The sequence below is a fragment of the Pseudoliparis swirei genome, chromosome 22, assembly GCF_029220125.1.
Source record: "Pseudoliparis swirei isolate HS2019 ecotype Mariana Trench chromosome 22, NWPU_hadal_v1, whole genome shotgun sequence".
Classification (NCBI taxonomy): Eukaryota; Metazoa; Chordata; class Actinopteri; order Perciformes; family Liparidae; genus Pseudoliparis; species Pseudoliparis swirei.
In genome coordinates, this window is record NC_079409.1 from 11276620 (window position 1) to 11292566 (window position 15947).

Genomic DNA, 15947 nt, shown 5'->3' on the forward strand with positions numbered 1-15947 from the left:
AAACAGGCTAAGCTAAATAATAAATATTATATCATGGCAAATTATCAGCATGATGAAAAATAAAGAAAGATGGCCAACAAACACAAAAGATTTACACAAACAAGTGTCAATATTTATCCAACACCGTAGGGGGAAAAAGGTAGACAAGAGAAAACGTAAGCCACTTTATTCTCAGTCCACACCACCGATGCTTCAAGTCACTTTATGTTCAAGAGCACGTCGAGGTCGATGAAGCTCATCTGGGGTTTACACATGGCCGTCATACAGACCTCGCTTGGTCTCGTTTAACATTCCTATACTTCCACAGGTGTTATGGATCTAAATGTGATTATGGTTTGCTTTTAATAAATTGTAGACATGACGAACAAGACGGCTACCTACAAAAAAAAAAGGTTGGGGGGGAGGTTGGAGAATACAATTGAGCATAAAAAAAGCACAACAAATAAAAATCAGCTGAAACAGTCTCAGCAAATCCAGTGCAACCCAAGACATGTTCTGCTTTATACTAGCTGATAACTAAAGACAAGGGCACATATTAAGAATTATATAATTTGTATATCCTGATCATAATTCTAATTTGTCAATATACATTTTCCCTGAACAATTACTTTTGCACAGTACCTTTGAATTGTGTAGATAAATTACAAAATGGAGTTTTCCCTTTCCACCAGACATGATTTACTTTGTAAAACCCCTGAATGACTGACAGGCAGAAAGCTCTTATGCAGTTTACATCTTATATTGCTACATTTTTAACAAAGATTAACAAAGGGATTTTCACTTTTGCATATTTTCTTCGGTTCGTGGTTTGGTGTGCAACTGCAATTATGTCAAATTATTACTGAAATAGCACCAAAATACAGACGCCTGACTATTTAAAGGCCAGTCAATATTTTAAAAGTGTTTTAGAAATAGTACATGGCAAGTGTGCAGTGCAGATTAATCGTTAACCACAAAGTGATTAGATTTATAAAATGGCAAAGAAGTAAACAACACTAACTGTATATTACCACACATAAAGCTGATCCTCCATCAACACAGACGAGTCGACCCTGACGGTGTCGACCACGGACTTGTCTATCACAGGGTCACTGTTGGGATTTAATCTTCTGCAATGGAAACAAGTAAACTCGGCGCTGTGGTTGGACACAGTTTAAGGTGACCGTTTGGAACAATTATATTCTTTTAGAGCTGTCTTGAATTAAGAATTATAAAAAGAAGACTACTTCCTTAATGCATACACATGATTGAGGTGGCCTTCATTAAAAAAAAAAATGGGGGGGGGGGGGGGTCAGTTCAGTTGGAGAACCAACTGAATGTTGATGTTAAACTTTGTCTAAAAAGCTTATATAAAAATGTTACCCAAATTATAGCTCCTGTGAGGGAAATATGTATATGTTTACATTTTTTAAAATACCTTCTTTTTTTTCTTTTATAACCATCGTTACTCATGAAGTTATTTCAACATATAGCACCAGCTTGTAGATCATGCCCCGCCTTGGGTTTGGTCTAAAGAGAAAATCTGTGCTGCACTAAAATAGTGGAACCCAGACAGCAGTGAGACAAATTGACAAATCTTCAAAGAACTTAGTGCCACTCCAGTCCCACTCCAGCTTCCCAGACTTCAGCCATCTAAACCTAACCACAGGACGCGTTTCCTATTTATGACAACTGATGGGGAGCTTCAAGCATTTCCATGAGAAAAGTGTCAATAGGTGTGTCACCGATCAGCTTGAAAAAGAAAAGATGCTCCAAGCACTTCAAGCCGATGGATCGCAGTGCTGGCAGTCGCAGGAGGAGCTTAGCAAACCTGCATCAAGCACAAAAGGCATCCTTTAGTTCGACATCGTGAACGAAGAAACCGGTATGTTCAACGTTGGCGTTCTACTTTATCGAGTGAAAAACAAGACGAGGCCGAGCGTGTGATGGTTGAGGACGTTTACCTTCCCTGCTGCTCCGGGTATTTCTGTTTGCAGTAGGCTTCCAATGATGCATAGACCTTTTCTCGAAGGAGTTCCACCTCGCCGGTGTTGGAGAGCCCTTTAGCATCTGCAAGATTATATAGACAATATATTCATCATGTGCTCAACAATACAAATTATTTTGTAAAGATAAGCTTTCTTTTTAGATAGAAGCATTGCATAGAAACCTGGGTTGAATAGGACGATGGCTCGGAGGCAGCCCAGCTCCGTTTTGTCCATTTGCATATCTCTCATTTTATTGACGAGCTCTGTAAGGACCCTAAATAATGACAATGAAAAATACAATGAGTATAATGAGGAAAGTACACACATTTTGTCGACTCAAACACAAACATTAATATCACAAAAGTGTAAAATTACCTGTCAAATATGGCACCGACCTCTGCACTCTGCACACTCTCCCTGTTTTAAAAACCCAGTTATTATAAAGACACGACACATATGGGAAATATTAGACAACGGCAATAGTTTCAACATATTTTTGAGTATGCTGGCAGTTCTTTAAGTCCGTAGATGCACCTGTCAAAAATGGCTCCAACTCCGGCGTTGTGTGCGTTGTCGCGCTGCAGCTCAGAGGCCAAGAGAACTCCATCCTTCAGACCGATGGAGCGGTGGGAGAATGAGGCAATGAGGAGCTCATTCCAGCCTGAAAGACGGGGAACAATTAAACCGTCAGGTGGAAATATCAGTCAAAACATGTCAGCGGTTCTGAAGGTGAAATTACGCCCACAATGAAAAGCGGTTTCAAAAGAAGAAGTCTTTGACTTGCAGAATTCCCTCCCGTGGTTGCAATCTGAACTCATAAGAATTCCTGTTGCCATCCTCAAATGTATTTTACTGTGCATTAATTAACAGACTTCAGCGTTCCTATGCACGCACAAACACCGACATTGAGGTTATCAACAAGCGTATCATCGCTTTGAGTATTCACTGGTGGGAATATTAAAGTTGCTCTGCATGCTAGAATTGATGTAAAGGGCAGCAAAGGGTTAACCAACAGACTTTAACCAACACATAAATATTTATTTTGCTTTTACTTTGTGGTTCATTGTAGGGTTTAGTTATTCAGATGTGTAAATTAAATGTTTTCAGCACATCTGCACACCCTTTACGTAAACTCTCCGAAAAAAAACACGTTCCTAAACGGGAACCGATAAGACACGGTCGTAAATATCCAGAGCATCGAAAGGGGCCGGAGTGACGGAACGAGAGATCCAGGCAAAAAGCCACGTTGAAAACATCCTCCGTCCCCGTCTTTGCACGAGGGTCGGAGTTGTGCACACACAACATTTGTCGAACACGACTGTGCAGACATTCAGCTCTCGACCGTTTGGCGAGCAGCCGCCCATCCTCGACCACGACAGGGAATGTCAGCGACGTCATACAGTTTGATCATTTGACCGCTGCTGCAAGGAATACTGTCTATTTTATATATAATTTATTTTATTTACATTCGTTGTGGGCATTGAAATATTATAGTTGCTGCTTAAGAATAAAATGTTGTTTAAATGCGAGAAATAAGAGCATCGATAAGGAAGTGACCGGATAAGCAGTATCGAGAGGAGTACTCGTATTGATAAGACCCTAACGATAGCCTCCTTAACTATTCTAGAGAGCAGTGTAAAGTAGAACAGGCACAAAGACGGGTGGAGCGGAACGCCACGTAAACGGTTCTGTACATAATGGGTTATTATTTTGCTCATTGTACCTGCACGCAGGAGGATGACCTGGTCATCAAGGGGCAGTTCAGAAAAATGAGGGATTCTCTTTGCCCACTCCACCAAGGCAAACAGCTGCTTGTCTGCAGTCTGACAGATGTTGGTCACGGCATCATGGGGCTGAAACCAAACAGATAAAGTTGTACATCCAGAAAATTAAGCAAACCTGCACTTCCGAGTATGTTTTGAATTAGGTTATTCTCAAGACGTGAGAGCCAAAGCCACCATGCTTTTGCAAAACAGGATATTGATTGCCATGTTGTAACCACTCACAGAGTTGCCTGCAGAGCCGCCGTCAGAGTGAAGCTCGGTCTTCTGCTCCACAGCAGTTTCTGCCTCTAAAATCTTCTCGACGGGCATCTCCTCATTCACTCCCACGCTGAACTCCAGCTCGCCTTCGCGCTCCCTGTTCCGCTGGCGCTCCTCCTGGACGGCTGCGTCAGACGACACATAAGGAAACAGTGGTGGGGGAGATACAAGGAATGAGATGATGATAAATAATGAAGAATGAAAAAATGAAAAGTGATGGATTTATGGGTTAAAGAGAGATAGTATGCAAACTACCCTGTCCCTTTGCAGGGATGTTGCTGCACTGACAAAGTCCTATTCAAATCCTCTGCCGTCTCGACAAATAGTGGAATATTGACAGAACAAATAGATTCAGTGGATTGCTGTCAATGAATAGTGTGGGCCATCTTTGGTACATTCCTCAATATTTCATTCTGATTTAGGGAGTTTATAACCAATTATGAAATGTTTCTCATTGTATCTTCATCTCCATACTTGTTCTCCTGTGTAGTACACTCACAATAGCATAACTAATATCCATCATGAAAGGACAGATGAATGAACTTCCTTGCTCAACAGAGGTATAGCCACTGGCAGGTTGAAGTCGCATGCATGAGTTTGTTATTAACATGCCTTCCAGTTCGCTAACATGCAAACTAAAGTGTTAAAGACAGAATCACAATGCATCTAAACATCTATTGTTGTTCCCACCCCACATGAAATGGCAGCATTACTCCAGAGCGGTGCCGTCTTAATGCGGACAACAGACACTAGAAAGTGAAGTTTGCTAAAAAATTTGATGGCAGTAAAAAAAAAAAGAGGGAAAAAAGATTCTGCAGTTTCTACAGCAACCCAAAAAAGGAGACTGTGATCTCAGTGAGGTGGAAAACAGAAGCTGCTGTCTAATCCAATGTATTCTGACTTCTCTCAAATGAAATTTAGAAAAAAACAACAGAACTGTCAGAATCTCTTTGAAAATGTACAATCTACCAATCTCACTGGCAGATCAGACTGATGAAAGTGCAGCCATTACAAACTGACAGGGTGATTTAACTGGTGTCTAAGCAGTGTCAAAACAGGCTGTGCCAAAATCTGGAGCTGCACAGACCTGGAAGAGAGGCAACACTTCTCATAACATGTGTATTGTATACAGAAGATACTTAAAACTGACCGTGCGGCCTGTGAGGGCCTTAACTAGAACGATCCATTACATCTTATGCTGCTTCAACACCAATCCACTCCATCAGATTAAAAAAACAATGACACAGCAAAAAATGACTGTTGTCTAGCTGCTTCACAGCGCAGTCTACCCTCACAGGGCACTACGCCCCAGCAATCCTCGCTCTCCCATAATTTCTGGGTACTTAAACACAAATCTGCCAGTCGATAAATTTGCATGTCTAATACAACAGGCTAATTCTATATGTAACATAAAAATACAGTATCTTTAAGATTTCATGTCATACTCATCCATCCCTCATCTTTTCCATCTTCTTTTATCCACTTTACATGTTTGATCACTATTGAAAGATGGAGAAAGGGTAGAATAGGAGAAAATGAAGAGAAGAGATGGAGAGGGGTTAGTTATATAAACCAGCCCCAATACACTCGTCTCTACTCTTTATCTCATCTAATCTAGCATCCACCCTCACCTACGCCAGAAATAGTCGTAATCCAATAACACCTAATCAATTTAAGTGGGCTTACTTTAGCATAATTAGTTATTCTAAGAAATTTAAATGACTGCCAATGTTTGAATTGTTCTGAAAATGTATATTAACTTTGTTGCTGAAAACTCCAATGTATGTCACCTTTGTAGCGTTGCATGTAGGACAACTCTCGACAAAACGTGTTCCTAAACCTTCAATAGCCAATAGGACTTTGACCCCTAATGCCACCCTGCTCCTTGCATACCTTCCCTCTTCATGCCCATGGCCAGGCACTTCTGGTAGCGGCAGTACTGGCAGCGATTGCGCTGGCGTTTGTCGACCAGGCACTCTTTGTTATCTCTGCAGGTATAGCTAAGGTCTTTGCGCACAGTTCGTTTGAAGAAACCTTTGCAACCCTCACAGCTGTACACTCCGTAGTGCTTGCCTGTAAATTACACAAATAAAAAAGGAAAGTTAACAGCTGCTGGGGAAATCAATAAAAACACCAAAGTGAAGGCAACAGTCAGACAACACATTTTATATTTATATTTAGCAATGGTGAGTGGGATCCATTTAGTTCAAATGTTGAGGCAAAAACATCTGACAGTAGGGTATTATCAACACTAAAACTAAATAAAACTGTCAACAGCACTTGTATATTTAGTATTTAGTATTTAGTTTTGTGTTTTATATTTATTTTCATTGATGCTCTGATGTGCACTGCTGCTGTGATTTTTGAAATGTCCCCACTGTGGGACGAATAAAGGAATATCATATGTTTCACTACTGCTAATCCTGCTCTTAGCACCCTCACTCACCAGAAGAGCGGTCTCCACAGATGACACACATGCGTTTCTGAGACAACATTATTCCAGGGCTGTGAGCTGGCATAGGCCTCAGGCCAAATGGAGGCTTGATATCTTCAGAGCTGCTGATTGAGTGCATCCCTGATATAGGTGCTGAAGAAGAAATCTGTACCCACAAAGCAACCCAAAAAAATGCCTTTGGTTAATTTTATGTCATATTAAAATACAACACTACCTTTTACATTATCCAATTTTGCAACTCAATGCCCATGCACCCACACCCTACAACTACAGCAGATTAATTATGTAAACACAAAAATTAAGTATCCATAACATGAATTCATAGACTGTTATGGCCGTCAGTTACCTGACTGTTGCTGATGGGTCCAAATCCGAGTGACGGCGAGATTACTGGGGAGTTAAGCGAGGGACTGATAACTGAGAAAGGAGAACCCAGGATGTTGGTGGGGCTGTTGGAGGCTGAACTGTTGAGTTGCTGTGAGGACATGGCTAGTCTGCTACCCAGTGGAGAGGAAGACGGCCCGTCTGAAGGATATTAATCTGAGGGCGACACAAACAAACATTGTTATTCTTTTGGGAATGGGACCTGTAAATAACATCAGCCTCTGTAGTAACTGGTTGTGAGTGGAAGTAGTTCAACACATGTACGGTCAATGTACATCGACTGTTTCACGATCGTGTTAACATCGCAATCATCTCAGATATATTTCAAGCACAGTTGCCTATCAGTCCTTGGCTCAGAGGAGGACGTTTTAGAATATATGTGGGTATCTTATGGACTGCGAGTCAGAGAAAACAACATCCTGGACTTCAGGAAATGTATGTGGTATTTTTCACTGTTTTCAATTGATTCCCCGATCAAATAATCGTGGGTTGTCGCCCTAGTTTCAGGACACAGTGACGTCAACGATCACATTTTCAACAACGAATTATAGCCAAGACATCTACCAAACCAAGACGCCAAAACAAACGTGACGCATATTGAATGACACGCAGAGAGGTGGTGAATGAATATGGTTGAAACCTCACCATGTCTGAGCTAACGTTAGCTAACACTGAAGCTCAACATCAAAACTGGTTTGCCTCCTCGTTCAAAATGTTCCAATGTGAAGAAAACACATTGAGATCGAGCGACGTGTTGTGCAAAAATCCAAAACCATTTCGCTTATTACACCAACAAATGCTGAAATGAGTCGGTGTTTGCTAACGTCAGCTAGCCCCGGCGGCATCGCAACAACGTTACACGTTTACTAAATGTAGCCACGGACGCAGGAACATGCAGCACGGCATGGGCTGAGTTCATGATAACCGAAACATAAAAAAGGACAAGAGCCCGTCGTTATTTTCATGAATATAACAGCTACATATCGGCACAACGTATGAGTGACTGTGACACGTTACGGTCCTACATTTGGTTTTACCGTCAGCTAGCTAACGTTAGCTGCCGCCCCATAAATGACCCCCCGAGCTAACGTTAGCTTCGGCGTCTGTCTGGCTTGTTTCACATTCTGTAGCGTTTCGTAAAACTGAGACACAATCATACCCCGGTAATGTTCACGAAAGGCGAAGCTTGCTCGCTCGACGGTCATCGCACAACATCAGTAGATCAGCGTTGTGTTTTCTTCGTGGGTAAAAGCGAAGATTAACGTTAGCTCGTGAGCTGCAATTAAAGCTAATGTGGCTAACGGAGCTAGCGTTAGCGCAATGCTCGGTTCAGGTTGGTCGTCTGAAGAAGCGGTTGATGACAAAACAGCTCATGGTCGTCTGAAGGTTGGAATTACTTACCAGAAACACCTTCGACGCATTGTTGAACACAACTTCTCTGTACTCGCTGTAGTCAGACCCGGAAGGCAACAGGCCGACACTTAGATCCAGTTTACTTCAACTTGACGCTGTTGTTGTTTACAGGCCATGGTGGCTCGGTGCCAGGATCCCTTGAGCCAAAATGTCTCATGGGACCACCCATACGAGCGTGTCATATGACACTCCTGCAGTAACGCCACATGATCTTCTAGATTTAATCTGGGTGATTTCGATTCATTGCGAAATAATTAAACATGTGCATAAAAACTATGAAGAAAAACAGATATATGTACTGTTTGCTGTAACTTCGCCTCTCGATATTGTTCTGAAATTAAGTAAATGGCGCTCACAAAAAAATCTACTCCACTGCACACGGCATCATTTTAATAGTATATCGCTGACGCATTCAGGAATAAGTAATGGAAAATTACATGTAAAGCACATTAGCATGATACTCTGACACAGGATACGTGGACAACTCCCAGGTACATGATGTTGGCAGAGCAGACCTAATCTGAGCCAACTCTTGGACAGCCACACCTCGAAGAAGGAATGCGTTTGGAGGTGAATATACAGTAAGCCTATTGCACAACTTTTTTTTCTTTTTTCTTTACACATATATATTAAAATATATTTTTTCTGCACTAAATCAGACGCAGCCTCCTGAAAAGTTAACATTTTCCAGTCAACATGGATCCAACAGACCCCAATATCACAAAATTGTTTTTTTTCAGATTTATTTTGTTCAATAGTTAGATGGATTCATTTGATATTTGAATGAATAGACACAAAACATGTATATATAGATACATGGGTGTGGTTTTCAGTGTAGTGATCATGGACACTTGGACCATCAACCATATGAGTAATTTCTCCAGTCAACAAATTAGATATTTTGAATTACTGTATATGTATTAGATTAATTCATGGTCACTTTTACATAACCTGACCTGACCTGATCAGTGATTTTAATCCAGGAAATGTAATTATATATTTATTTTGTATGCAACCTGTTGCCAAATGATGACACATAGATCACCAGCCGTCTTAACAAACTGGTTAGGAAGGCTGGCTCCATCATCGGCTGCCAGCTGGAGCACCTGGAACAGGTGGTGGAGAGGAGGGAGGGAAAGAAAAAAACTGGTGTCCATATTGGACCGGACCACCCACTCCACCACCACCTCCTACAGGAGGAGTAGAGGTCTCTCACCAGCCTCCTCCTCACGGAGAGATAGGAGAGAGAGGAGAAGAGAACATTCACCAGCTATGCAGCTACTCTCACCAGCCACCTCACTCTTTCCCTCTCCCCCTCCTTTTTTTATTTTTTTTTTTTTTTTTTTTTGTGTGCTGCTGCTATGACTCGATTGATTTCTTGGGATTAAAAAAATAATCTATCTATCTCATGTATACAGATCAAAGGATCTATTGTTGAGCTGTTTTCATCTTAATGTGAGCAAGAGATCAAGAATCTTGAAGAACTGCTTTGTTCGTAGCTGCTCAAGAAGTGTCTCTTAACAAGCCAAGTGGCATTCTTACGAAGAAACTCGGTGCTGCTCATTGCAACAACATCTACTTACTGGTTAGTTACAATTTGCTTTGTGTGCTGCCGTTTGCCATGATCATGCCTGGAAACAGATGGATCGGGAGAAAAGGGACTCAAACACTTTATCTGCTTTTGATCTCAGGTTTGAACATTATATGCATGTTTTCTTAATATCATAATTGTAAATATATGATGCAAATGCATACATGTGGATATTTGGAAAGACAAACAAGTGTTGGTTAATATTGTTGTTATAATTGTGTATAATTTGTTATTACAGGATTTTGCTTCTTTGATCTGGGATCTTCAGATTTTCACCTAAGTAACACGGCCAAGTCCTACACTGAAGCAAAGGCCTATTGCAGAGAGATGTACACTGATCTAGCAGCAATTCACAACTCAACTCAAATGGATCATTTAATCACTTTAGTTCCAAGTACCATTGCCAGAGCCTGGATAGGCCTGGAGACTGGAGATGTGTGGATGTGGCATTGGTCCTGGCCAGATCAGAAACTGATTTTTCTTAACTGGAAGGTAGGAGAACCACAAATGAAGAATAAAGATGCTTGTGCAACAATGGATCAACGAGGAGAGTGGATTGAAAGTGACTGTGGGACCAAAATAAATTTTGTTTGTCGAGGTAAGTGAAATGGCAATATTGCGGTAAGAGTTATTTCAAATGGCTCAAATCATGTTTAAATGCAGGACGTTGCTATGATCTTTGTGTTTGAAATGTCAAATCTTTGGAATTGCAGGCAACAGCAATACCAGTGGTCTCATTTTTGTTGATAAGACCAAAACATGGAGGGACGCTCAGAATTATTGCAGGGGCTTGTTATCGGAGCTCATTAGCATAAACTCGTCAGTAGAGAATGAGGCGGTACATAATGTGTCTAGATCACAAAATGTGTGGATTGGCCTCTTCAAAGATCCCTGGATGTGGTCTGACGGGAGCAAGAGCTCATTCCGTTACTGGAAACCTCGTCAGCCGAACAACTTGAGTGGGAAGAATTGTGTTGCTGCTATATTCACAGATAAAGGGCAGTGGAATGACTTGAAATGCAGCGGCAAGCGCTTTTTTGTTTGTCGTGGAGGTAAGTTGCTCTATCGCAGTGATCTTTATATTATATTATTATACTATGTTTTGTAACCTTACACAAGACACAACAGAGCTAATAATAATCTGTGTTTATTCATTCATTCCTTACTCTTACAGCCAGGAAATCAATTCCAACCACCACATCTCAAACAAGTACACAGCCGATGGCCACAGAAATGACAACCCTTCAAAGCACTTCGACTCAAGATGTGAAAGTAACATATCCGTTCACTTTGGCTACTATGTATCAATCACACACTACACATATTACCACTGAAGAAGCTACAACTGCTTATGAACTGACGACACCAAAAGCCACAAACCTTGAGTCAAGTACACCAAATACTGAGCTCAACAACACCACGACAGGAATGTCAACTGTGACACGTACACAGCAACCTCCCACTACTACTGCACAAGTGACCACAGGGAGTACCTCTACACTAACAACGCTCATGGGGACTTCAGCCCAGATCACGACACCGTCCTCAACTCCAAAGCCCACTGAAAACAGTCAAAGTTTTCCTACAGGTATGTTTAAAATGATCATGTGCCTTTTTGTCCATTTTGCATACATTTCCGTGATGAATGAATAACAATTTCTCCGTTTTCCTTAAAGAAAGCCTGATACTAATTCAAGAAAATATGACATGGATTGAAGCGATGGATTACTGCAGGGAGCACCATCTTGACCTTGTTGACATTACCACCAAAGACCTTCAGGGGAAGGTGGCTGAAACAGCAAAGAACGCCACATCACTTCATGTTTGGCTGGGTCTACGGTACACTTGTAAATTTAACTTTTGGTTCTGGACGAAGTCAACTTCTGGCTGTTACCACAATTGGGCCTCGGGACAAGGATTTGAAGTGAAATATGGCTGTGGTGTCGCAGGTGCCATTGAGGCCACTGGGTGGCAGCAGTGGGTGGGCTTGCCTGAGACAGAACAACTGAATTTCATATGCTACACATGCCCTGGATGAGTGTGGAAGGCCAAAGTCAACCAGATGATCATGTTTTTTTGCAACTTTTGTAATGCTATAAATTCTAAAATGTTTTATTTCTTTATTTCAGCTTTTGATTATTCATTAAATATAAAATGTTTGACGATGGTAACATCAAGCGAGTGGACTTTGATGAACTTCAATAAAGTATGACGTCATACTTCTGCCTTTGTTGAAATACAGCTGCCTTCACTATTGTTAAGACTGAATTTCATTAAATATGAAAACCTCATGTGGTGTGTAGGCGTGCACATTCACAGTCATGGGCAACAAGAGTAATGTGAGAACATTGATCTGCTCTATGCCTTTCACTTCGGGGTTACTATTTGCATGTTGACCCCCTGGGTTGGGCCCCAAGATTGTCTTTTTTGGACCACCAGAGTGTGGCCCCTATCCAGACTGCCTGCTGCCCTCTCTGACCTGACCTTCACTATCGGCCACATGGAAGACAGCGCTCACAGACACTCACCTTCCTGTCTGCACCCTTGAGTTACAGGGAGCATCTATAACCATGGGAACTAGAAATGATCCAACATCTCACTGATTCCTCAATCTCAACCTGACAAAAATATTTTTTTATTTGTACTGTTATGAGACCGCTTGTTACATATAACTGATCTGTAGAGAAACATCATGTGGTCAACTTAGTCTTTTCTATGTTACGTTTTTCGCTTTGCACAATAATGTGCCTCCTTTTTTGAAATATGAATGGACTTTAACTGTCAGTTGCATGTTGAAGTCTGTTACTTGAGGTGGAAAAAGGATAAACTGTGTGAAGAATTACACACCACAAAAAATAAACTGGGCTTCATACTGTAAACTATTCTGACTGCTGTCAGTGAAAAGAATTGAAAATGTAATGGTTATAATCAATGCATACTGAAGTGAGTCGTTACACTTCAAATTTATAAAGTTATACATATATATATCCCAATATGCCTACAGGCCTATTTTTGGAATGGAGTGACCCTTTATTAATCAACACTTTCAATGTTATCCAGTTATAAGTATATCACTTGTAAAAATGGTATTAGTAAATGAGTATGTTTTTATTATTGAATCAAATAACCCCGTATAACCACTGAATACTAGTACGCATATCTTGTAATCCACCATTGCATTTTATATCTGCTTTTGCATCCACAATGAGGGTCTTGTCACTTGTCAATTACCACGGACCATTACACATGAGTGTGTCATAGTTTAGTTTCTCCCTGAATAGGCCATGGTCAGTGAGCCTCCCATCAGTTCAATGTTATAGTCCCATTGGGTCCAGCCAGTCAGTCAGTCAGTCTCTGGACTACCCCCTCACCTCTTTTTCTCACCCTCATCTCCTCTTGTGTGCTGTCCAGCTGGCTGTGGCCTCTGACCCTTTCACCCTCACTCCTGACCCCGAGGACATTCCCACGCCACACCCTTTTGTGTACATCTCTCCATGGATACCCAGTGGTCACTCCCTCTGCATTTTTAGAGATTATGGTGATGGCCATAATTCACTTTCACTGGGATCAGTGTAATGCAACCTAATTATGCCTAATCTCAATTCAAGTACGAGATACTTCAAAACTGAAATATATTTATAATATAATATATTTATTAAGAAAGTTTGTGAACAAATCTTAAAAATATAGGATAGAAAATATATCCTTAAATGCACGTGCCAGTTTATTGTATAAATGATTAGCCTCACTAAATAGAATGCAATATATTTCCTAAATTTAAAAAATGAAATGCAGCAGCAAAAGGTTGCAGTCTGAGGGTCCAAAACATTAAAACAAATTAAATAATTATCTTTTTAGTTTTCTATTCTGCAATTTCCGTCGGTGAAATTTAAAAAATAACTATAAATATTAGTTTTTAACTTTATGTATTTCTACCTGACTTGCACACTTGTGTCCTTCCCTCTCTAATGTTCTTCTCTGAGTGAGCACCCCTCCATAGATCCCTCCCTTCCTTTCCTTCTGTCACTTTCACAGTTAATTGTAGAAAAGGGATTTTCTCCATTGAGGCCTGGTCTCTTAGGTAACCCCACTCCTGCATGAAATGAGATGGATAGAAAGAGATAGAGAGGGGGACATGGACAGGCAAACTGAACAAGTAGCGGATGAGGACGGATGCAGAGCGTGTACGTTACAATATTTTAAAGAAGTTAGACTTAGCAAGAGTTTGATATTTAATATGAATTAATAGCTGCTTCTCTGGGACTTATCACTATAGTATTAATGGTGAGTATGACAATATTTACTCTTTACTCTATATTTACACTTTTGTTAGTACAAGTAAATTCACTAATATGCCAGTTTACATGAGAAATTAAGGGAATTGTTTGATGAACAATATGTTGATTTCTTTTTAAGCATGTAATGGTACAAACCTTTGGAACATGGTATATAATCTTTTTTTACCAGCTACTCTTTGATTATATTGTTGAATGTGTGGCCTGCTTTCCTTTGGCAGGTCATACTTTCAAAAATGTCAGTACACTTTGCGAGTATATACTTCTGAATGTTTTTCTGAATGATTTTATTTAATGAACCCAACTATCCTCTGCAGGAGTTCGTCCAGGACTATGTTGCTGTTCATCTAAAGTTTGACAGGGAGTCTGGTGTTGATTGTCCAAACGCAATTCTTGTGTTACTTCTCCATATCCAGGAGTTGTGGATGGACATCTTGCCCCCGATTCTCATTCTCACTCCCTTTCCATCTTACTATGATAATACGGCAACAACTTTGCAATTATAACATATCAATGTAGCTGTGCTCAAAGAAGGGACTTTTTAATTGTGACCAAAAGGTTTGACTTTGAAGGGCTCATTCTGGATCGTAAACTATTTATTGAAGTTGACTGATAATGAGATCTGTAAGCAACATTTTAAAATGTTATACAATTTTTAACAAATGTGCTTCTCACATTATTTAATTATTATTTAAAATGTAATTTACAAACCCCTTCTTTTTTTATATTCTAGCAATTCCGCCCTATTTTTTAAAGTTTTGAAAAACTCATTTGTTTTAAACGTGTGAATATTATAATATCTTGATGAAATAAAAAACGATGATATGGCCTATAGTTGCTGAAGTGAAAGGCAGGCTGTCAGAGATGTTTCTTTAATGTGCCAAATATGTCTTTGGGTTCAACAGGACCATAACAAAGCCACTTCTTTATGTACTACTGAGTGTATACGTGTACGAGTGTATTAGCTTGATTGTAACTTAACATGAGCCAGTATTTTCAGTTCTTTGAAACTAGCCTAAACTTCATGTTGATGGTACAACTATGTATTATTTAATCTGAATTTTTTTTACTGAATAACAAACATGCTGCATCTACGACGAGAAACAATGGCTAGAAAAATGTAGGCAACATTTCTGGGAGATTCTTGGATCAATACCTCTGGAGCTGAAGATACATATTTGATGGTGTGAACATTTACAAAAGAGTATAAAGTGAATTATCAATAAAAACTAACAGAGCTGATTCATTTACATGCAGGTTAGATTTTTGTTAAATGTAAATCTGAAAGAAAAATAACGAAATTCTCAGTTGAATCACTGTGTTTTATCTTGAATTGCATAATGTAAACTGCTACACTTGAAATAAAAGATCAGTTATTGTCTGTGTAACTGTTAACTGCATCTACATGAAGTTGTTCATGTGGAGGAAAATAAAGTGTGTGACCTTTTGTCTGCATATATTAGCTCATTAGTAGTCATTTAGTCTGTCGTTGTCATAAAACTGTTGAAATTTACTAGATCAGAACACATTCATCAATTCATTGGTTAATACACACATGTAAATTATAAAGTTACAAATAAACTACATAAGACATTTATGTGGGATAAATATGAGGCTATTAAGATTTACTTGAAATCACATTCACTAAACTGAAGAAATTGTTATAATTAGAGAGTTTACAGAAATACTGGAGCTCTACTTTGCAAATCATTCCTGAACCAGTAAACAGGGCTCCCTCCATTCCAATCAATGAGCCCAAACTTGATTTCTTGTAAATCTTTGGGGGAAATCTGTCTGTCT

The 15947-nt window shown here is 39.9% G+C and overlaps 2 protein-coding genes across 4 annotated transcripts; one reads left to right on the forward strand and one right to left on the reverse strand.

The window, feature by feature from the left end:
- Window positions 1-149: 149 nt before the first annotated feature.
- Window positions 150-8378, reverse strand: LOC130212550 (retinoic acid receptor RXR-beta-A-like). Of its 3 annotated transcripts, none has more exons than XM_056443533.1 (12): window positions 8250-8378; window positions 6811-7004; window positions 6456-6609; window positions 5903-6082; window positions 5455-5508; window positions 3974-4134; window positions 3691-3820; window positions 2502-2628; window positions 2343-2384; window positions 2150-2241; window positions 1944-2049; window positions 150-1810 (listed from the first exon to the last, which is right to left on the reverse strand). In XM_056443533.1, exons 2-12 carry the CDS (start codon window positions 6949-6951, stop codon window positions 1663-1665), a joined length of 1335 nt encoding a protein of 444 aa, XP_056299508.1. In that variant the 5' UTR covers window positions 6952-7004; window positions 8250-8378; the 3' UTR covers window positions 150-1662. The 3 variants fall into 3 exon arrangements, with proteins under 3 accessions (XP_056299508.1, XP_056299509.1, XP_056299510.1); XM_056443534.1 differs by lacking the exon at window positions 8250-8378 and adding an exon at window positions 8008-8112; XM_056443535.1 differs by lacking the exon at window positions 5455-5508.
- A 1470-nt stretch (window positions 8379-9848) lies between these two features.
- LOC130212549 (macrophage mannose receptor 1-like) lies at window positions 9849-12143 on the forward strand. The gene is made up of 5 exons (XM_056443532.1): window positions 9849-9952; window positions 10091-10450; window positions 10566-10904; window positions 11027-11440; window positions 11529-12143. The coding sequence occupies exons 1-5, from the start codon at window positions 9883-9885 to the stop codon at window positions 11888-11890; spliced, it is 1545 nt and encodes a 514-aa protein (XP_056299507.1). The 5' UTR covers window positions 9849-9882; the 3' UTR covers window positions 11891-12143.
- Window positions 12144-15947: the final 3804 nt, after the last annotated feature.